General features: G+C 37.8%; 1 protein-coding gene across 1 annotated transcript in view; it reads right to left on the reverse strand.

Moving 5' to 3' along the window:
- Positions 1-23419, reverse strand: part of MICAL3 (microtubule associated monooxygenase, calponin and LIM domain containing 3) — a 162921-nt gene that overhangs the window by 88313 nt on the left and 51189 nt on the right. The window contains exons 2-15 of the mRNA XM_086755798.1: positions 18487-18862; positions 12051-12258; positions 10406-10522; positions 9604-9705; positions 8917-9072; positions 8246-8346; positions 7301-7558; positions 6599-6714; positions 5280-5406; positions 4681-4774; positions 3419-3566; positions 2017-2213; positions 972-1084; positions 434-496 (exon numbers count right to left, since the gene is read on the reverse strand). Coding sequence (XP_086611924.1) covers positions 434-496; positions 972-1084; positions 2017-2213; positions 3419-3566; positions 4681-4774; positions 5280-5406; positions 6599-6714; positions 7301-7558; positions 8246-8346; positions 8917-9072; positions 9604-9705; positions 10406-10522; positions 12051-12258; positions 18487-18750 — 2064 coding nt within the window. The 5' untranslated portion in view covers positions 18751-18862. The remainder of the gene's footprint in view (positions 1-433; positions 497-971; positions 1085-2016; positions 2214-3418; positions 3567-4680; positions 4775-5279; positions 5407-6598; positions 6715-7300; positions 7559-8245; positions 8347-8916; positions 9073-9603; positions 9706-10405; positions 10523-12050; positions 12259-18486; positions 18863-23419) is intronic.

Consider the following 23419-nt stretch of genomic DNA (forward strand, 5'->3'; position numbering starts at 1 on the left):
ATTTTAACTCACTCGCACCTATTTGGCTATAAACATTTCAAGTGAAGGACTGCCTCTATAGAAATGTATGCATTTTGCACTAACCAAGGCTAAAGTTTAAACATGAATGAAAATTCTGACTATACTGCATGACATTATTAAATGAAAGTTTTATTCTTGGTGTCCTCACCAAATCAAATGAAATTGCAGTAAAAATAGAATATGAGGGAACGACAGTATTTCATCTGTTGTGTACTATTCTTTCATAAGCATCAGCAAAACATTTGCACTATAGCTACGACAAAACGTAACCTCTGAAGAATAATTAATTTTTATCTAAAAAAAATTTCTTACATAAACCCTGCCTGGATACAGAAAATTAAAGGACTGAAGTGAGAACAAGGAACCTACCACCACGTTTCCTCCCTGACACATTCCTCACTGTAATACTTACATCCTCAGACTGGCTGGTTTTTCTTCTCTTTCCTGCACCATCCAGTTCCTTTTCTTTTTTGTCCTGAAAATGGAAGGAGGAGGAAAAAGAAAACCCAAAGATAAGGATTCTCATACCTTTCTGGCCTGAGATAAGTGTCATTAGTGCACTTAATAAACTTTGCAACACAACCGGTTAGTTCTCTGAGTTTATTCTCCATTTGTTTAAGGGGATTTTTATCTTTAAATTGGACATTTCTTCAACACTTTCAACTAACTGGGAACTGAGCAACCCATTATGTTCTGATACAAAGCATATCCCCAAATACAACCACAAGGCTAGGATTTTAAGACTGAAATACACCACTAATAAAGAGTATATATTGTGGATGTAATTCTGCAGTTATAAATGTTATGTATTGTCCCATGCCAAGAACTGATGAACACATGGTCTTTTGTAAACACATTGCAGATACACGCTTACACACACATTTTTAGTACCACCTACTTGGACAGCAGCCTAACAGACACAAGTGTTGTTAAGACTGTGGTATAGTTACCTTTGGAGTGCGTTTCCGAGAGATGCTTTGTCCCAGTTTACTAAGAAAAGAGATGGGGGATTTGGTACTGGCAATTAGGGCAGCTTTTTCTTCTGCATTCAGGTCCAGACTATCTGTTAGCAAAACCAGGTAGGACAAGGGAATGCCAAGAAATTATTTTTGTGGTGCTATTATTAAATACATGATTGAAGGACTCACTGATTTTTTTTTTTAACGTAACACTCTTTTTCTTAAATTCTCCTCACAAAATGATTGTAATATTCAGAATGAATACCTTTCTCAACTACTCTGCTTTTTCATTTTGTCAAAATCAATTCTCCTTTCAGGGTTTATAACCACTTAGAATAACTATTGTGTTTCTTGACTCTATTTACTTTCATATTTAAAGAGCATCATGATCACCAGTATTCTTAAGAGTTCAGAGTTTTGGAAATAATATCTGATACACACTATATTTTTTAAAGGTTATTAAACACAATTTTTTTTCCCCCACCAGAATGATGGATTTGAATTAAGATCATCAGTAATAAAGAAACAGCTATAACAACACTATTAATATTTAAAGGTAGGCTATATTGATTTGTGTGAGGCAATTACACCTTTCGGTTCTAATCAAAGATCTTTCATTCCTCATTCGTCTGAAGTTACTCTCACTGTTCATGGATGGTAAACAGGTATAAAACTTGGCCAGTGTTTTCAAATTACCCACTAAGCAATTACTAGCAAGGCATCTCACATTAGCCAAGACAGATGAACCCCTCAAAATAGCAAGAAAGCAGAAAAATTATCAAGTAGTGCTGAAGTGAGTTTAGAACTTTTGAGGACATTATTTTGGGAATATTATTTTGTATTAACTCTTTTTTTTTTTGCTTCTGATACTGCTAACACAGTCCTTATCAGCAGCAATAAGAAGTCAACTTTTCCAATGTAAAATTAGTGAGTGACTAGTATGAACTTATGCAGAAGCAGCATGAAGGTAACTGAAGCACATACATTCATCGTGAAGCTGTCTTTAAATCTTAAAGACCTGCCCCAGATGCCTTACCACTAGAGGGGATGGTGTCTTTGAACATCTCGTAGAACTGTGTGAGGTACATCACCATCGACAGTTTATCTGGCTCTCCAACGAATGCCATTTCCTTTCCAGTCATAATGGGAGATATTCCAAACTCTTTTTCAGCGATGTCAAAGGCCAGCTGGTTATTCTTCTCCACATTGTGCTCATCCAAAGAATCAAAGTCTCTGCAAAGGACAGAAAGACAGCAAGCACTGAAACAAGTAGATACCAGTCTTCTGATAGAACTCGGGGATCGTTGATGCTACTTAATTACAGTGAACTTTGGCTCAAATATATTATTTTAAATTTTTTTGCTCCTCCTCCAAACCCAGATTTTTCTTCTTGAAAACTTTATTATCCTCTGAAAAGTATCTTCACTTCCTCCTTTGCTAGAAGATCGTATTGTTTTCCCCTACGTAAAATCTTTTGTGTACTCAGAACTAAATTAAGTCTTCACTTCTGTTCCCTTTTTTCTTGTCTGATCCATATTTTAGTTCTGCTGGCTTTTTCCAAAACTTGTAGAACTATATAAAAAGCTATAACTTACAGAGAGTTATAGAAACCATTTTAAAAGCTATTTGAACTCTCCACAAGTTATATAGCTATTAAATAGAGTAGCTCAGGTTAACTCGAGTACACCAATAGAGAAGTAATTCAGTGCACATGGAAGAGAATAACCAAGTAATTTTTCAGCATGCTTTACATTCGATTATGTCTTTAAATACAGCTCTAGCATTTTTTATTTTCTAATGTCCCTTTGCAAAGTTGAAGCCATTCCAGATTTCATTTAAAGTACCAGAGTCTTTGCTCCTGGTACTTCTTCGAGCCAGCCTTTTCCCATTCTAGAATCTGGGCACTGTTTTACCCAATATATCATGTAAGAGGACGCCCCTCTCATTCATCCAATCAGCATGTTAGTGCACAAACAGTAGCAATGTCTCTATTTAGACTGTGGGTCACTACTTCCAAAAAGAACAGCCCAAAAGTCTTTTTAAAGAGTTACTGTTAAACAGGAGATTTATAAAGAGCTGCATAGAGACTTGCTCATGAGAAATTTAACTGAAGCTATCAACTATTGTCAACTAACTTCACAGAGAAAAGAGCTGCCAGTCAATAATGCTTTCCAGTCAGTACCAATTTGAAGCTTAATTCTGTCAAATCATCCAGAAGGGAAAATGACAACACATTTATCTTCATATTCATCAAGCTATTATGACCTTCCACTCTGCTGGTGAATCACCATACACCAGCTTCTATCAAGTTTAATTGAATTAATTTAAATTCATTTCTCCATAAGTCACAAATGCTTTGCCTCAGTCTCCACACTATTAGTTCCAAATATCACTAACGTTCTGCTCTTCCCAGTTATTCAAAACAGCCAGTTACTCACATTAAGTCTGGACGGTATCTGTGGATAATGGCACACAAAGCTAGGCCACTTTTCCATGACATCGTGAGATCTGTCACATTTACACCAGCATATCCATCGGTCTGCCTCTGGCACCAGCTGAGCAATTTACTAGAGCGAGCTACAGACTCTGTAAGAAATCACGTTTTTAAATAGAAATGTACTACATCTCTTTCATTAGTTCCAAAACCAACATAAAAACAATGAATCAACAAATAAAACCTCCATGTAAACAACAAGCTCCTTCTACAATGAGCAAGAAAGGACAGAATTAATATTTAAAAAAAAAATATTATCTATTGTAGATCCAAGAAAGGATTTTTAATTTGCTAAAAAGTAACTACCTAAGTTATAACTCGCCACGGTTTTCACTCTAGGCCTTGTAAAAGAGCCCTAGAAATTATAAAATAGTCACAAAGGCTTGTTTTAAATATGATCAAAAGGATATAGCAGCATAAATGCTATCTAAAGCCCAGATATACTATTTCTAATGGAAGAACTACAAATGTACTTCTGCAACTTTTTCTTTTCTATTGAAAGCTTTCCTTTAGAAGCACTGACCTGTTTTGACCTTGCCTCACTGCAAGATCTGAGGAGATTACAGCCTCAAGGGAACAAATCAAAAGACTACATAGCTATTCAGCAGTGAAAGGGAGGCTTAGCAGCAAAGTGCCAGTTTGAGTCCCCAGACACTATCTGGAGATCCAAAAGCAAGATGCACAAAAGGAAAAGTTCAACATACCCCTGAGGGTACAGGACAAGCAGAAAGATACTGAAATGCTTATCAGAAGGCACCAAAATTTCTGAATATTGCAAGCAAAGTGAGGTTTCACTTAGTTAAGCTAAGAGATGAGATTAAGTAAAGGAAAGGATGAACACAAAAGACTGCATAAGAAATAACTTCTGTTATGTTTGTAAGAATTCTGAGTTTACTGTTAGAGTGAATTCAGGCTAGGTTTCTGCACTCTAAGTAAGAATGACAACAGAGGTGAAAAAAATGCTTGCATAAGGAAATACACTTAGAAATATAACAGCATTATGAAGCAAGGGAAATCAGTCAAACAAAACTATATCTATATTTTAACTGAAAATTGAAAAATTGGAAAATCAGACTATTGATGAAACAATTGCTGGATACTTCCCCTAAACCAAAAGAGACTGGTTCAGTATTACTTTAGAGGCTTGCTGCTCTATGTCCTGCACTGATCCTGCACTGAAAGTAATGGAGCAGTAGCCAGGCCTACCATTTCGAGTCAGCTTTGGTGTCCTGGAGTTCACAAAGTTCTCTATTTCCAGGTGAATGTCTTTTAAGTCTCCTGTATTATACAAGTGGCGTACCTAAAATGACACAAAAAAATAAAAGTGAGCAATATGCCATGCACCCAAGATCCATATAGAAAGAGCAGGACACGAAGGAGCCATCCCAAAGCACAAAAACGAAGACAAATGCACTTATGTAGCAGAAATCTCTAGTTCAAGAACCCCAGAACAACAAAGAACAGTTCATCAGTGCTGAACAGTGTAGCTGACTGCTGCTGCTGAGTGGATACCAAATTGCAATGACATACTGCTATATTAGATTATTACAAAGAAAATGCGTGCACGCACACATACGCACATAGATTTCATGTATCATTACAGTAACGTTAAAACTGTCAAAATCAAAAATTCCTAAACAGGAATTTGTTAAAGTGCAGAGATCTACACTTGACTGATATATATGCTTTTCACCGCTTCCATGCTATACTGTCACATCAGGTCCCTATGTGCTCCCAAAACAACAGCATAATTTCACCTAAGGAAAGACAATGCAGATTGCAAGCATTCATATTTGTCCAGTTACCTGCTGTGGCCGCAAGAAGTTGACATTGATATTGGGATACCGGGTGGCAGGATCAATGCTGTAATGGCTGAAGTTTTTACTCACGTTCTCAGGGGTGGTCTGAGGCAGTAGCCTATAAATGCTTTCCCTTGAGAAAATAAAATTTGTAAAAAGTTTTAGGTTTTGTTTTGTTCATTTTAGGTTTTGTGGCTTGTATTTTTTTTTTTAAAGAGATGCATCACTAGTAATATTGCTAAGTCAGTCCTGGAGAGATAAACATTCTGATCAGAAATCTAACCCCTTCAGACACTGAATAGCTAAGTTTCAGTATAAGTGCATTAAAGTCTGCAATTTAATACAACTCCGGGAATCAAAAGGAGGGAAGAAACCAATGCAATAAGCATAACCGAAAGGGTTCCACAGTACAAGAAAGACATTGGAGCAACTCAGGAAGATGGCAACCAAGGGGACTGGAGCACTTGCCCTGTGAGGATAAGCCAACTGAACTGAGTTTGTTCAGTGTGCAGAAGAGAAGGCTCAGGGAAGATCTTACTGCTGTCTGCAAATGACTAATAGAAAGGTGATGGAAGTCTGCCTCCAACTGTAACAATATTATCTTCATCATTTTTTTAAATTCAAACAAATGAAACTTTAAATATCCATTGTGCCATTTATGCAATTTTTTTTAATGCTTACATTTAAAACAGGTTCTATTAAACCTTGCTTTTACTTACTCCATCTTTTAATTACCCAAGTTCTGATCTCTAAGATATCACCTTGAGTTACCAAAGCAACACTCATCAAAGATGACAAAAATATCAACAACTCAATGCTCCAAAGAAACACAAGATGGTTTTTGGCTTATATGAGACGAAGAGATCAATTTAGGAGAACATGAAATAAAAGCAGGTCTTAGCTTCCTTAAAAGAAAATCATAGAAGATATTTACAAGATCATAGAGGATGGCAAGATTTTTTGTCTCTGGTACTTTAAAGGTACTTACATCTTCATCTGCTTTGCTACTGCAAGGCTGGTAACAGTATGTCAGGCTCACTTTCTCAACGTAAGCACCAAAAAAAGACTCTTCGTCTAATCTGCTTTTAAAACTAGGACCAAGAACAGCTGCAACATTTCTTATTCCTCTATAAATATACTCCAGTTTATCAGCTCCTTCAGAAATTTCTTCTGTGATTGAATTATATCCACAAGCATCCACTAAAAACAGTAAGAATTTGTATTTCCCACCCTGTCTATTTATTTATACTACAAGAAACTGGAATGAACGATGAGATGTTGGAGGATTAGATCAGAACTGAAAGTGTACGCATTTTTTCTATTACCTCTCTGCAAGAACTTCCAAAGGACTAGCTCCGAGTGACCAACTTCGTACCATCCAAGCAGAGTCCATTGCAGCCAAAAATCCCCTGGCTATTCCAGTTCCCATTGGCCAAAATGGCTAATATTTGAGTTTACCAAAAAAGCAGAGAAAGGAAAAGCATCAGTTAGGGAAAACTGTAAACAATTAACAAGAATATATTCAGATGCTAATCTGCTGGGAAATTATAACTCAGTAATTAACTTAAAGCTCCACTCCCACTGGGCTAGAGGAAACCATGGTGAGTTGCCCATGAGCTCCCCCAAAGCAAATGTTCCTCTATTTCCAACAACTGTTCATAGCCTGGAGTGCCTTAACAGCTTTTCTTCAATATTGTACTTCTTAAGCAGCTACAAAATGCTAATTATTAACAGGCCTACAGTAGGTTCTGTAGAGAGTCTAATTGTCCCAATAAGAAGTAGATAGATATAACTTCAGAAAAAAAAAAACTCTGCACGTTTTCTTAAGCGAAATCATGGCTATCCTAAATATTCTGTTTTCCCAACACTCCTACCCTTCCTTCAAACCTCCCACTTTATTATATAATAAACAGCCATTTTCCTTATAGTAACCACCTCACAGGCAGTGCATATTTCAGTGATGGGTGCAATGGCTTGTGGCTATGCTTCAAGCCACTGTTTACATATGATAAATTTAAAACACAAACCTCTAAGAGACTGTCCCCAACCAGTGCCACAAGTAACTGGTGGCCATTCTGCTCTCGCACCAGGGCTGCATTCTCAGATGCATACATGCACGTGAAGTCAAACATGGCCACATCTGGCTGACCATAGTGATTGATGGCAAAGTCCAATGATGGCAGTTGCTGATTAGTGGAGAAGTCAGCTGCTTCTCTGGCATAGTTTAGCAGAGCCTCCTGGTCCACATTCTCCCGTGAGAGTAATAACTCTGTGTCAGCATAATCCTGCCAACAAGAGAAATTTAAAGTGAAATAGTCAAATCCACACAGTTATTTTAAGACTCCTATATACAACAGTTGGCATTAAAACTCCTACACTGATACAGGTTTGCCCTCTAATTTCTTTCATTCTTACCTATGTTTATGCTTCCAAGAGAAAATTTGTAAATTTGATATTGCAAACAGTAATCAGTCCTACTAGCATTTCTGACTGTGAAATGGCTAAGAAACTTCTGAGCATTTATTTTCACACACTTCAGACAAAAGGCACAAGACCTTAATCCGTATTTATTCATTTGTGGACAAACTACTTTTAAATCAGCTTCTGTCAGAATTAGATATATTTCCAATACTTTCTTCACTCTCTGCTGTTTCATTACCATAAAATGAGGGAAGCTCAATCAAGCTATCAAAGGTTCTTTAAGCATATTTTAAATATGCTTTCTTAAAATGAAAGAAACTCCAAAATCTAAAAAGGAATACAAATTTGGAGAGGATAGATCTTGTAACACTCTTCTGATGGCCCAAAATACTTCAGAGGGGCATTAACCACATATATTTGTGGTCTAAAATACACCTGCATAAAAACATTATGTGGTGAAAAAAGAGAGTTTCTCCCTTCTTTCAGCATACTGAAAGCAAATTGTATCAAAATCTTAATTTATAATGAGTATAGGAAAAGTCAATACCCACATGTCGTATCACTCCTTTTTCCAGCAAGCTCTGTTTTTTGGCAGTCATGACAAAGTAGTGTGTATCATCTTTGTAATAGACAATGTTCTCCAAGTCAATACCTTGTGACAGAACAAGACACGGTAGTGAAGGAACAAGTTACATGTTACATGTAACACAAGAGCTCTATCAGGAGAAAGTAAATTGAAGCAATGTGGTTAGAAAGCCTTGCAGAGAGAATGCCAAGCAGCTTTCTCTTATGCTTGTGGTGACTTTAAAATATGAATCTTCAACAAAACCACAAACAGCACATTTCACCTGCATATAGCTACCTCTTCTAAAAAATACATTTATCATCATTCTAAAGTTTTCATTCAAATGTCGAGTGCAGGAAACTGAACTCAGGATTCAGATTTTTCCTATTTAGGGCTCAGATTTCCTGAAAACCTTCAGGGAAATAAGTTCTCCACTTCTGAACAAAAATTACACACATCTGAATGATACACATCTGCTTTGTACAGCTGTATAGAACAGCTGTAAAAATGAGGAAGTCAGAATTCAAAGAGAGACAGTAATGGCTGACTTCCTTGCACAAGATGTTCATTTATTGACTAAACATGATACCTGAGTTACAAAATTGTAATAATAAGGACAAATAGTTTCCACTGGAAATCTGGCAATTGCTGCCAAACCTGTGGCTTCTCGTAGATCCTGGAAGAATTTCTGGTTGAATATGAAGGCCACACCACTGATCTCTTCTACTTTGGCTTCAGCTGTTGTGTTGCGATTGATGAAGTTTGCTGTGATAGCAATTGCTAGTTTACCACGGAATTCTTTTCGCCGAAACCCTATGGGAAAGATAAAGTAGTAACATTGAAAAACAGAGAATACCTTCAGAGAAGGCTCAGCATGCCACAGACAGGTGCCCCCACAAAACAGAGAATGGATCTGATGAATTACAAACTCCTCCACAGAGAAAGTAACAATTGCTTCATCAGAAAAAAAGCTTCTCTCTCTTTCTTACTTCTTTTACCAAAATTGCAACTTGCATCAAAAAATATTAAAACAGGATTCTCTACTACACAGAATAATATTCAACATTTCAATTCCTACTCCCAAAAGTATGAGCTACAACACTACTCAACTAAAGAAAAGATGTAGGAAAAATTATCCAGGTCAAAACATCTAATTCCATTGCTAGTGGTCAGGAAGAGAAAAAAGATGACCCATGTGTCTTTGATTTTTACAAGGACTTTTTATATCCCCTTTCACTACTCAAATGTCTATCCAGATTTTGACTGGGATATTAAAGGTCATTTTTGTTTTAACTAATTTAAGAATAAGTTCTATTTCAAAGCGAATTATGGACACATCATTACCTTCTAAGGTGTTCCTCCTGCCATCCCCTCCAATGATCACTTCGAACTCATACTCAGATACTGGATGGGTTTTTGGGTGGACCAATGCACGCCAACCTATTCCTGTTGATAAACTCCAAATTAACGACAACAAAAAACAGTGCTTATAATAGAACAAATAAATAAAACCATTTACTGTCCATAATCCCTTTCTTACATGGTCAGTAAAGATACACTGCAGGACAGCTATACTGTTGGCAGAGCTATTGCTGACTTGCACAGCTACTCTGTGTTAATGAGAAGCAGAGACAGCTCCGATAAACCATCCCTGCCTATTACCTTTAAGGATCACTACAACCTTCATACCTTCTCTACTATCTATTCAATTAATAGGCTGCCAAAAAACAAGTCAGTCACCATCTCCCGTGGTGATAAGAGAACAGGATTCATAAAGATACAAAAAGCATAACATGGATCATTCACTGATACAAATACTTTCAGTGAATGCAAGGAAAGAAGCTGTTTTAGAAAGATATCTTCTAAGTGTAAGAGGCTTAAATATTTTAGGAGCAATTACGATCTACGTTGTGGTCTATTTCTGTGTAGTACTTGAGGTAATTTTCTTTTACATAGTAACTCATTTGGATTTGTCACTAGAAAGAATAAATCCTACTAAAAATTCAAGCAAAAATGTATTAATCATTAGTTTCATTAACAGAGCATGAAGAAAGGACTTAGAGTCATAAGCAGGGTTAAGGAGCAAGAGTCTGTGTATCCTACCATAACTTCCCCCTTCTCTACTACCCATTTCAATGCTACTTGCTTTCGTTCTCCTGATCCTCCGGAGGATAAACAAGCCCCTGAAATTCCACATTGACATGGATCTCTATTCCCAAGATCAAGGCAACCTTCAAAAGGATAAGCTGGAGCTGACGGATACCTGCAAAAAAAGGAGATGACAGGAAAAAAAAGAGTGCACAATGCCCACACGTCTGTGTTTGACATTACTGATAAACTGATTTAAAGGCCAGTTGCTACTTTTTTTCCCAGCTGTGTTCCCAGCACTTCATCTTAGTAGCACTAGTGCTTAATATCATGGCATGCCAAGAAACTTCTATATAACTGAAACTTCAGCCCTTTTCAAAGAATAAAAAGTAAATAATTTTTTTATGTTTCAGTCCCTCAAATCAGTAACAGGGGAAACAACCAGAACATGCAGTGCAGGAGAGGGAGGGAAGACAGCACAAGCGGGACTGCACTTCCGTCACAGATGGCAAGCAGCCATTTGATCAGCCTAGCTGTAATACTGAACTGCACCTTTATCCTAACACCTTTGGGTTAGTGATGGCATAGTAAGTTGTCACCACCTCCTTCCTCTTCAGTTAACGTAGGTAGTGGGTATGAAAATGACGGTGTGCAAACTCTGTTAACTTGAAGCAAGACACCTTACTGTCATGTTTCAGATACTGAAATGAAAGAATACTCCACCTAAACACTAAATTTCAGCTGAGCTGGGACACGAAAGACTACAGCATGAACTATGTACTGGAATAATAAAAATGACAAAAAACTAGAAGGGAAAAAGCAATCTGCAAGACTGACGTTCCAAAGATCTTCCAGTTTTACTATTCACTGCCAAAAAAAAAAAAAAAAAAAACCCAAAAACCCAAACCAGTTTTTGCTTTGGACAAGAAGCTAAACCTTATCTACTATGTTTGTGCCACTTTATACTTCCCACTTATGCCCAGTGGAGAACACAGACTGTCAGGCAAAACCAGGCTGTGCCATGTCCAGTAAATAACTGAAAAAAGAAAAACTGAAAATATGAACTCCTGCTCCACCAAAGCATTCAGTTTTCAAAGGAGACTGAGTTCTCCGAATTTGAGATTCATCAAAATTATTCTAAATTTTAATATGTAAACCTCTGTTTAATCAAAGCTTATTCATAGGCTGACACTGTTCTTGAAAATATCTTAATTACTCTTTCAAAAATTAACAAAGCCAAAACTGTTCCTGCTTTCAGATCAACATTCACAAGAATGTTCAAAAGCATTCAGTAATTTTTCTTTTTTACAAGTCGCTTACAATGCTCAAGAGAAACAGAATAATGTGGCAGCTGCAGGAATCTAACAGTAAAAACATGAAAATTATCCATCCAAAAAGAAAAAAAAAAGGTTTGAACCTTAAAAGTACTTTTCAGTTTAGGAAAAAGATACGTCTTGGAAAGTAATAGGTGTAAAAGACGATAGATATATATTGCATGTGTGATAATCTCATAGCATAATGTATTCTTTCACATCTAGGTCCAGCCTGAAACGCACTATGTAAAGGTAATGCTGAATTGTACTGTAAGGACTTGAGAGCCATGACTAGTATAGGCTGAATTTTAATGAGTTACCCCCATGCTCTCACCCACCCTTCCCTAACAAAGAACAAGTGCTGCTGTGCCCAGCAGCAGCTGTACTTACTGATATGGTCTATGGATCCTGCGCAGAACTTGCCGTAGAACTTTTTGGCGCCAAGGCCCCTCAAGTCATGTATGGTGAAGGGCCACAAATGCAGCACGTTATTGCGGGAAAAGGCATCCCTCTTTTCTATGACCACCACCTTGGCTCCTAGGAATGATAGGTCGATGGCTGTACGAAGGCCGCAGGGTCCAGCCCCAATTATCAGACACTGCAAAACAACCAGCACAGAGTAACTTTACATTCCTAGGAGGAAAAAAAAGATATTTTTGCCACAGTTTCCAAGCATCCCATGGCTCTTAGAAGTAAGTGCTCTTTGTCTGCAACATAAGCTGAAATTTCAGACTGGTCTTTATATTGTTACCGGTTATCGGTGGCCATGCTCTGCCACCAATACATTAAAGCAGTTACTGGAACCTGAAAAGAAAGCACACCACAGAGCAGTGAAAAGTTTGGAGAAGCAGGCAAGTCACTTGCCTCTTTTAAACCCTTGTTTTAAGAAGAGATGCCAAGGAGCACTCTCCAAGCTATGTAAGCAACTGGAGAACAGCAATATTTCTGAAGGCTTCTCCCCATTCCATCCATATGCTTTTTTTCTTAAAAAAAAGAGGTGATATAGTGTTTTCCTCTCATCTTCCAAAGCCTGAGCTGGCCTTTCTTGAGAAAATCTTCAGTAACACCAGAAATTCCTCAGTCATCAATGACTAGCATAGCAATGGCTAAGGCAGATAAATACAAGAGATTTTTTGAACATCATCATTTAGAGTAGCAGGGACAGTAGTCAAGTCAGAGCGCCCTAACATACCTATTCTGGTGCTTCTACTATTGCAGCAAAGGAAACTTCAGGAAAGTAAATATAATAGAAATATGAACTTTGTGTGACTAGACAACTTTTATCACAATATGTGTTCTCCAACCTGACCTTTGTCATATCAAAGGTCTTTCATCTTCCCATATCTTTTTCCACTCTACTCACAAACACTATCAGAGGATAATAAACAACTTGAGAATGTAAATTACTTGCATATCTAGTGTTGGAAGTACTTTCAGAGAAATGAATGATACAGCAAGATCATTTCTTTTAAGATTAAAAAAAACCAAGATAGTCAGTTCACACTTTTTACCCACAGAAACCAAGATCCGCAAAGAAAGTTGGCATGGTTATGTGCATTCACAGGAATATAGTACACAGTCTGTTTTGTCATATCATTTTTGTACTTCGATTTCTATTAAGTATAAACCAGACCTACAGAATAAAACCCTTGCTACAGTGGTGACTGCTGCTGCCATGTGAGTATTTTCCCGATCCTTACATACCTTTATGGCTGAACAACACAGCCTTTTGAGAAATTCTTAACTATGCTAAAACGTAACCAGAACCCAGTCTTCTGATAAAAAGCCTATCCCAAAGCAAAGCTCTTTGTTCTTTGGTTATTCCCATATGCCAATTTTTACAGGTCACTACACCTTCACCAGTTATTCACTGGTGCAAAAATTCTGCAAATGATGTGAAACTGGAAATAGAAAGCCTGAATGATGAATAGAACAGTACAAGTTACAGGAGTAACAACATAAAAACTGACATGCAAATCCAAAGTAAGAGTACTGTATGAGATAAGAAGCCACATAAATCTGAGGGCAGAGATCCAAGTCTATAGGAAAGGGAAAGGAAGAATAACAGCATTGCTTCTTTAGTAGCTCCAGGAACCTGAAGGCATATGGGAGAAAAGGCGAGCCCAACGACTGAGCTATTAAATTTCAAAATAGACTTGTATATTGAAAAGGTGTCCAACACATCATTTGTTAAAAGGGATAATCAATTAGGATCTAATATATTCTTCTAATTTAATGCTGTTAAAAACTGGTAAGTTTAATTCTCAGATACCACCTAGTCTTTCATTTTTAAACTTGTAAGAAAGTTAGCTGAGCGCATTATATTTATTCAGGCAGTAATTTTGCTCATCTGACAACTACAATGTTCAAAGAGAGAGGATTCAATGAGCAACAAGACCACACTGAGTTGGGTGACTGTCTTTGATAACTTTCCCCATATCAAATAGTTGTGATGAAGTACACAGCAGTAAAGGAATTGTACTACATTCAGACTATTCAAACTGCGGTCTATGCAATCAAATTATAAATTAATTGCCTGTAATTTTGTCACAGAAATGTAAAAACATTTTTTTCTATGACAATCTTCCCCTCATCCCCAAACAAGGAGGAGGTTAACACCACCTTGGTTATGGTTTAAGACTCAAGATGTTCTGGATGTAAAATATATGATAGTAAGTGAAATAAGTAATGGCCAAAGTTGCCTTTTTTTTTTTTTACCATCACAAAGAAATTAAATTATGTTGTTATAAAACACAGTAAGTTTTAAGCACAATTAAAAACGGAAAAAAAGATTCTGCTCCCTTTTCCATCTCTAACACTTCTTCCAGTTTCAGATCTCCCGTAGAAACCTACCTTCTGATACTCTCACAGGCGGCAGTAACCACGTGAGATGCCAAGTACAGCCAAGTAAGTAAGGGCAGCTACTGCTGTTCCTTGTTCCCTTTCCCCTCAATGATTCCACGCAACTGCTACAACTCTGTGCTCTAAAGCTGTCTTACCCCTCAGAAACACTTCTTGCTCAAGATCTTTCAGACAGATTATATTAACTTTCCACTAACAACATGGTAAGGGAATATTAAATGCAAACTGAAATCCTGTATTTTCTGTATAACCAATGAAGAAAGTGCACCATTTATAACTGTTTACATCTGAACAACCCATCACATCCAAGTCTTGCTTTCATGAACACCGATTATCTGAATCCCGGCTGACCTAGACGCTGGCCAAGTGATGCACTAACTGCTTAACTACTGCCCAACTCCAGTCACAGCACATCACCCCTGACCAATTTTTAAACGGGCGAGTAAGAGCTACGCTACAGAGGATAAGAACTTCAAAACTGGTATATGTTCAAGTATATAGAAGCTGAGCTTACTAAAGAAATGACTGACTTCTCTTTTTTTTAAATTCTATCATCTCTGCATTCACAGTTAAATTTCTGTATTTTTTAAATCAGTAGTTTGCAAACTACACTAAACATCATCTCAAGTAAGTGAGATAGAAAACATCAAATCAGATATGATTCGGCTCTCAAAAGGCCTCTACTTTAAATAGCTGTTATTATTATCTTTTAGGAAATACATATAAACATTTAATGGCAGATAATATCAGGATAGGAAACAAGTAATTAACATAAACATATATGAAAAATATAAAAAGAATATATATTTATCATTTATTTACATTAAAAATTTCAACAAATTTTATGTGTAAATGCATACAAAAATCATTCACCATCACAGGTATATACATAGTCTTTAAGACATACTACCAAAAAAAATTTAACGAAATTTCCCTTTCTCTCAGCTACCAATTTCACTACTAAAAATGGCATGCATCCCAAATCCACAGTCCTGTATGTTTCTGGGTTGGGGCAGAGGGGGTGCCACTTTTAATTTATTCACCATCTACTCTTTTTACTAGTGTTTCTATACAGCACCTCACCAACAGCTTCTTAGAAACTTAGAGCAAACTACTCTCTGGCTTGCCTCTACTCCTCTTCCTCTTTTCCTTTATTCTCTTTCTCCTCCTTGTCACCCACACAGGAGAGCAGCAGCCACGAATTCAGCGTGATCACTGACAGTTCCACCGCAATCATTCCCCCCTCCCACCCCTCTGGTCCTTCACACCGCCATCAGCAAGTTGTGAGGTTTGTCTCTCATCATTAAGCGAGGAAGAGTCACCCATGACCCCATGAGTTGTGTTTATCTCACCACTATCTCATCTCTAAGATCACTGCATGCCACTTCTACAATCTCTCTCTTTATCTCGTTTCCCCAATTCCATCCTACACTCTCCCTATCTTGGCTTTGGTGAACAAAACAGGCTAAGCTTTTGGACCGTACAATATATCTAGCAAACTATTTAGTCAAACATCTCTTCGAGCATGCTCTACCCCTTTTAGCTACTTTTCAACTGCACTTGAAAAGATGTTTTATAGACAGTTGGCTACATGTATTTCTTGAAAGCATGACCTTTTCTGATTTCTTTTAAGACTCAGTACTCTTCTACATCTCCAGCTATTCTTTCAGACTTCCCTTATTTCTCCCACTCCTCTTAATGCCAAATTCCCACAGGGTTTTGCCCGTCATCTCTTATCATCTTCCTCTACAGTTTGCCTTTGCATCACCTCATTCACAGGTACTGGTTCAATCAGCCTGACAGTGCGGTAGATTCACAGAACTTTACTAACTCAGAGCTGACTACTTTTTGTCCAAGTTAAAATCTCCACCTTTCTGACATCTCATGGCTGCCTAGCTGTCAGTTCAAGCTCAACATAACAAAATAGAGCCCTAACGTCCTTCTAAACTCACCTCACCACTTCCCTTCTAGATAAGTCTCACAATCAATTTTCTGAATGTCTTTCCTAGCTGGATGCCAACCTCCACTCATATCTTTTTTTTTGGACGCCCTCATAGTCAAGCACTATCAAAGTCATTAACTTATTCTTCCATTAAATCTCTTCTTCTGTGTTGCATTTTTATTATCAATACAACCTTTTCTTCAGTGTTAACCAATACGGTCTTGCCCACTAAGATATATGCAAAGCCCACATGCAAAACCACTTTTAGTCTATTACTTCAAATAAGCTAAAATAGCTCTACATTCTTCCACAGCTTGCTCAATTTCTTTCTCATTGAAACATGAGCCACCTGTCTTCATTTCACAGCCTTTAACATCCTATTTCCGTTCTACCCATCATGTTTCATTCAAAATAAGACCCATTCCTGAATCCAATGAATGCAAAGTGCAGTCGAGTTTTCATAAAACAAGTTCAATTTTTTCCCCATGTTGTGCATAGTGCTTGGAAGGTTTATTCCTAAATACACACAAAAATCACTACATCTGTCTTCCTGTAAGTCCTTCCTTTCTTATGCTGCCTGAAAAATATAAACCTTAACAGTGGCTGGACTTTTGGAGTGCTGAAGCTAGTGCCCACCGTGATAATCAACACTGCCTAATTGTTTTCTTTTTTTCAAGTTAATCTGTATGCACCTGCTATCTATAACCTGAGGTACCAATTGTAAACTTTTGAAGAAAGCATTATCTTTACAAGATCTAGGACAAGTGGACCTTGGCCCATTAGTAATTTTTCCAAGTGTTATTGCAGTAATTAATTATAAATGCCACCATCCATACTGGTGCACTGGAAAGTGAAACAGAATAAACAATCAAGAAACTAACATAACTTTCTAATATCTAGTTGGAAATTAAAATTCAGTCCACACATCAAAATGACTGACATGTCCTAAACAGGATATATTTCCCCCTTAGTTCTGTACTGATGAATTAGTCATTAATTCCTCCTATTAAGATATTTCCTTTTACCCAAAGGTGAATATACAAGGGAAGAAGCAGCATCTATTGTCCTTAATGAAGGAGGTCAGAATCCTGTTCTAATTTTATCATATTCCACACTGTCTTAATTTTTTTTTAAAAAAAAAGGAAGAGTGTATGATTATTTGCAAAATTAACCTATTCCATTCACATTTTGATGAATGCCATAAAGATTCAGTGCTTTCAGTAACAACAAAACAAATAAACTCATACTGTAGATCCAACAAGGGCGCAGCACATAAATACCAGCTCACAATAATTCAGGTTAACAAAAAAAAAAAAAAAAATAGGGAGTGTGTGTAAAAGCAGGAATTCCTGCAGTAAATACCACACATACCAACCTTTCAAAAGGAATTGGTATGAGTTCCCACAGTGGTTTTTTTCCTCTGAACCTGGAATACAAGTGATTACTTAATAAATAATGGTAAATAGAATATTCTGCCAAACTGGCAAGAAAGTTCACTTTTCTTGAGAGACTCATGAGAATTTTCAAATTCTAATTGGAAATTTCCAAACATACATATTTTTCATCTAGACCCCTACAGCAAATTTCATGTCCCTGTTATTGTCTAGTAAAAAATGTAAAAAAAATGTAAAAAGTCTACCAAGATTAAACCTTTACCAATTAAAGATTTTCTAACCCATCTACAGTACTGATATCACAAAACTGTAAAATATAGATATTTGCAGGCTGCTTCTCCTGAATAAATTATAAATATTCTGGGTCATTCCCAAGGACTTCCATTTAGCTTCCCCTATTCAGGTGTGCAGTCAAATTTCGTAGTAGCAAACACAATTTTTGATTGAGTGTCAAATGATAACAAATTGTGACTATATTATAAATAATATGTGTGAGAACATTCCTAAATCTTCCCTGGGCTTATACTGACACCAGGCAAAAATCTTTCTACATCAAGACATTTTTATTGTGTATTTCAGAGACAAACTGGGTAATAGTTGTCTTGACCACCATCAATAAATCTCTTACCTTCGTGTTGGCGCATGCTTTCCCCTTCTTATAGTCCTTATGGCTGCCTCTTTTATCCAATTTGGCCCACAAGGCTTTGGCTTTCCAGTAATTTAGCTTGGACTTGAGTTTGTGATAGAAAGAACGATAGTCCTTGGGCTTTAGTTCTAGGTAGTCACAGAGCTCCTGGAAAGCCTTCAGAGTCCCCTTGCAGGTTGAAGCCTGGACAAATCTATCAAAGAGAACATGAGCCTGGTTCACTTTCTCATTCTTACTTTCCTCCATGCTTCACACTTTGCAGCTGCCCTCCGGGGCAGCTTTTCTCTTCCAGTCTGCCAGATTTGCTGATGTTGCTCTCCTGAGCCACCTTCACCTCTGGCTTACAAGCATTATTAACCTGTAAAATAAAAAGTAGAAAATGTAACTGAGTTTGCTCTCTTTTTTCTTTCCAAAATTTTATCTAAGCTTGCCAAACTGAGAGCTCAGATTCTTAGTAACCAATAAAGCATCAGTCCTAAATAAGTCAACTGATCAATACCCCAAGAAGTCCTGCCCAAGTTGACTGAAGCAGAACCTTCCAAAGCTCACTAAGCCTCATGCAGACAGTGGGACATTTCACCTTTGTCAAGTCACAAAATACTTTACCTGAGTCAGATGCTAGAAAGCTTTATCAAAAATAATTTCACATGAACAGTAGAGAAGTTGCAAGTAAATTGGTAGATTTTATGTGATGTTCAGAAGTAGGCAGAGGTTTTAAAACAAAAGATAGACTTATCATTGTGATAACCAGATCACTGTGGGAACACCACAGCAATGGTTATGTGATGGTCTTAGAAACTCTACTACCAGTACTTTCAGAGCTGGTATTCCACCAGTAAAATAAGTTTTGGTTCCTTCATTCTAAAAGGACATGTGTCTTTGCTCATGACAAATAGAGAAGAGGAAAGAGGATGGTATAGCACTAGCTGATATCTCTGTCAGTCCTTGCAAACAACTGCTTTTATACAGTGAGGTAACAAACGCAGTGACGCCTACTGCAATCCTAGAAAGAAGTTAAACCTGCTAATAGCAATTAAATGCTTAAGAAAAGATGTCAAGACTGAAAAAAACTTCCCTGTCTGTGTTGCATCAAGCAGTATAAACACTTCCCTTACCTAGAGTCTATGCATATATTCCTGTCAGTAAGTAAGCAGTGTAAGAGTGAAATGTGGCTGATGCATGATCCTCGTGAGATTCTCAGTAGTTCCTCTATTCTAAGGTTTTCAACTTATTTTGATATGCAGATCCTTATAAAATTTTAGCTGGTAGCTAGGGTCCTCAGTGGATTAACTATGCTAACAGAAGGTCTGCTACTCTTAAGTGGCTTTTCTGGGATCCCTCAGAAGCAGCCTGCGGACCTACAGAATGCATTGTTTGGATCACAAATAGCAGACTTTAAGTAATAGATATCTTCTCTCCGTCTCTCCCTTTCTTTTATATGTAATAAATCTCTTCCATTTATACATAATACTAAGTATGTACATATAACAAATTACTCCGCTCTCTAAGAAAGAATAGTTCTGTTTGTCTTCAGATAGGAGGGCAGCATGGGAACATATGTGGGAACTATGGAAGTGAAAGCATTTTTGTGGTGTTTTTTGTCCTTTGTTTTTTTTGCAAAGGGTATTAAGGTAAAAAAGGAAATATGTGGACTCGGATAAAACCTTTTAGATTCTCACCAGCTCTTTTCCTGCTTCCAGCAGACAGGAAGCCAAGTCAAACATTACAGCTCATGTCTTCCCTTCCCAGATGACAACTCTGCAGCAGTTTATTTAGGCATTCCTGCATTTCACCCTAACATGGTATTTATTGCTTATATTTAGCAATAGCAAAGGAGGCCTGGAAACCTTTACATACAGCCTCAAATTGTTTGTTATTGAAAATAAAAATTACATTTCCTACAGAAGCCACAGTACAACAATGGGTTATACTGGAGAATGTGATTATGACTTTATTAGGACAACTGCCTTAGAGAACTCAGTACATATGAACCTGTTTTTCTAACCAGCTGATAGTGATGTCACGCCCATATCAGTGCTGCTCACTAAGCAGGACGGAACTGCTTTCCTTATTTTTAATCTTAACTTCACTGATGTGAAGCTGGAAACATGCTCCAGGCTTGCACCTCAGGGTCACCGCTGCACTACTGCAGAGGTCTGACGCTGTGCTTTAAGCCTGTGTCTCCTCTTCTGTTCTCAAGAAGAATGCTATAAAGAACTGCAACAAATCACCTCTTACACTGAAGGAGTAATTGCAGTGCATGTCTGTAATACAGATACAACAAAATACCTACAATCTAAAGCCATATGCCTCATTAATCAGCACAATGTTGCAAGTTTAATACTATTTTGTGTTATGTTTCCCCCCACCTCTTGCACCCCACTCTGCCACCACTCACTTTACATGAGCACGTTGGGTGACTGATGCTTCCTAAGAATAAGCAATGGAAGTTATATGACCTAAATTCAGTGGAGTGGCAATTCAAGTCTGTTAGTCCATAGTCCATTACTGATACACCCAGATGTAAGGACAACACAGGTTTCATTTCTTACTCTCACTTCTATTGTACTCTTTCACCGTAGGAGTGAAGCAGCACTGGTTCTGCATTACTCAGAGAGATCTCAAAGTTAAAGTCCAACCTACTTTCATTCTAGGAACTTACTGCTTTGTGTTCAAGGTTTGCCAAGCCTGGAGACAGACCTGCAAAAGCAGGTCATTTTACACAGTGCAGCCCAAGCAGCACGTTAATACAGCAGTTCTGTCGACACTCCATTGCATGCAGGCTGTGAAGTCAGTTATGCCCACAGGTCAAATACAGAGGCTTCAGTCACTGCAATTAGTCACTCCCCAGAACTCCGCATTCTTCATGTAAACACCCAAAGCCCTTGGAACCTGCGAGCAACATGTCAGAGATCATGGAAATTACAGGAGGCAAAGCAAGGGCAGGCAAGAATTACTTGCCAGGTTTCCAGGGTATTTGTGTGCCTTGCTGGTTATTCTGCAAGCCTGCAGTATCCTGCATGTTTTGTCTCGAGGCAGCTGATTGCTGACTCAGAAGCTCTGTAAATTCCTTGGCTGGAGTGTTGGGAGAGAAAGACAAAGCCTATGAAAAAAACTCATGCAAGAACAGTGTTCATGTTGCTATTTACAATAATAGCACGAGGTTGTCACTGACTCATGACTGCAAGTACGCTCAGGATCTCCAGCGCTTGCCCAGGACAAAAGAAACAAAGGAAAAACAGAGACACAGGCAATGAATAATTCCAGGTGGTGGTTCCTTCTCACAGTCACCACAGATGCAGGAATATTAATATTTTACCAAATGCATATACAAGAAAGAAAGTCCAGTGTTCTACTTCTGTCAAATGTAAAAGATAGGAAGAGATTTGGCAAATGATACACATAATGAATTTGATTGCACAAATTCAAGTTCCTGCAGAAAGTGTTGCAAATGCAGGGCTCCCATATTCCATGTCAGTACACTTCCATTATAGGAGTCACCCTCCCTACATTTTCCATCCTGCTTTTGTTAAAAGTGCTCATTCAAGCATTGATTTGAGCCTGGAAAAATAAAATATTATGGGAATGTATTTTCCAGCATGCTTCTCCATTTTTTTTCCCAGTAGAAACTATTGACTTAATTACACCTAAATTCATTGCTTGTTATGTAACTGCCCAGCTCCACTTCAGAGTGCCGACCTTCTCTGAGCACAAGGTAGATACTTTCTTATATTTTGGTTATTTCACAGCCAGGCAAACACCACAGATGCACCATTGACAGACAATCTCTGAGAAGTCCCAAATCAACAAACTGAAGTACCCTATGGCATCTGAAAGCAGGTTGGTCCATCAATCAAAACTACTGATAGCTCAAAAAGTCCCAATTTCCATTGATTTCATCCTTTCCCTAAATTTCCAGTTACCCAGCAACATTCTCTATGCCTTTGTCTCCCTTTCATGGCCCCTCAGCTTCTGCCTAAGCGAGACTCAATAAAACGTCCTGGAAACTCTGAGATTACTGCAGTACCTAGGCAGCCAGTACACACTTGCAACTTGGATAGCAAAAGCCTAAACCCAGATTATTGTTAAGCCTATGCTGCAGACAGTGGGGACACCTATTTTTGACTCTCTCCTCCACCCAGTCTCCAGTTTTCTTGTAGGAAATCAATTACCTTTGGGACTTCATTCCCCGTCAAATCTGGATGAAATTGTTCAAAAGTTATTAAGGAGGAACTGAAAAGCAGATGGACAAATGGCTCAATCCCGTAAGCCTCCTTTCTTTAGGAAACCACACTAAAAAAGTCTTTATTCCAACAAATGAAAAAGCTCTGTTCTTATACCCAAGATTTGATTTATTCTACTTTTAGCTGAAACTAAAGAAATAGACTTTGCTACAATATGTGTGTGACTTTCTAATTGATCATGGGTATCAAAAAGTGCAGGTTTAGGACAGCAGTAAGATTGTGGAACAGATGGCAAAAAGAGGACAATTTTGACAAGAAAAGCTAAAGCCTGGCAAATATTTTAGCTCCATATTATGCAGACAAGAAATGGGAAAGCAGGAGGACAAAGGCGTGGTTGCCATTGTTTGCAGTTTCCCTTTTATACCAGACGGAAAAACGGAACATCAGCACTGTCCATAGTGTGTTTTAAGATAGTATTTAGATCTGCTCCCGTTCATAAAATTCAACACTTAAGTAAATATGCTGGCAAAAAGAAGTTTGTTTTTAATATACTTATCAAACCTGATCTGGAGGGCTTCTGCCCACCCCACGGGACTGAGTCTTTTGGGTCTCCACCTCTTTCCTGTCTTCTCCCCTCCCAAGCTAGGACAAAAGTGGGAGAAAGAGAAATCAAATACAAACTTGGTTGCAAATACAAGAACCCATTCTTAAGCAGAAGACTGAAGCACAAA

Source organism: Chlamydotis macqueenii, chromosome 1 (genome assembly GCF_036417535.1).
Source record: "Chlamydotis macqueenii isolate bChlMac1 chromosome 1, bChlMac1.mat, whole genome shotgun sequence".
Lineage (NCBI taxonomy): Eukaryota > Metazoa > Chordata > Aves > Otidiformes > Otididae > Chlamydotis > Chlamydotis macqueenii.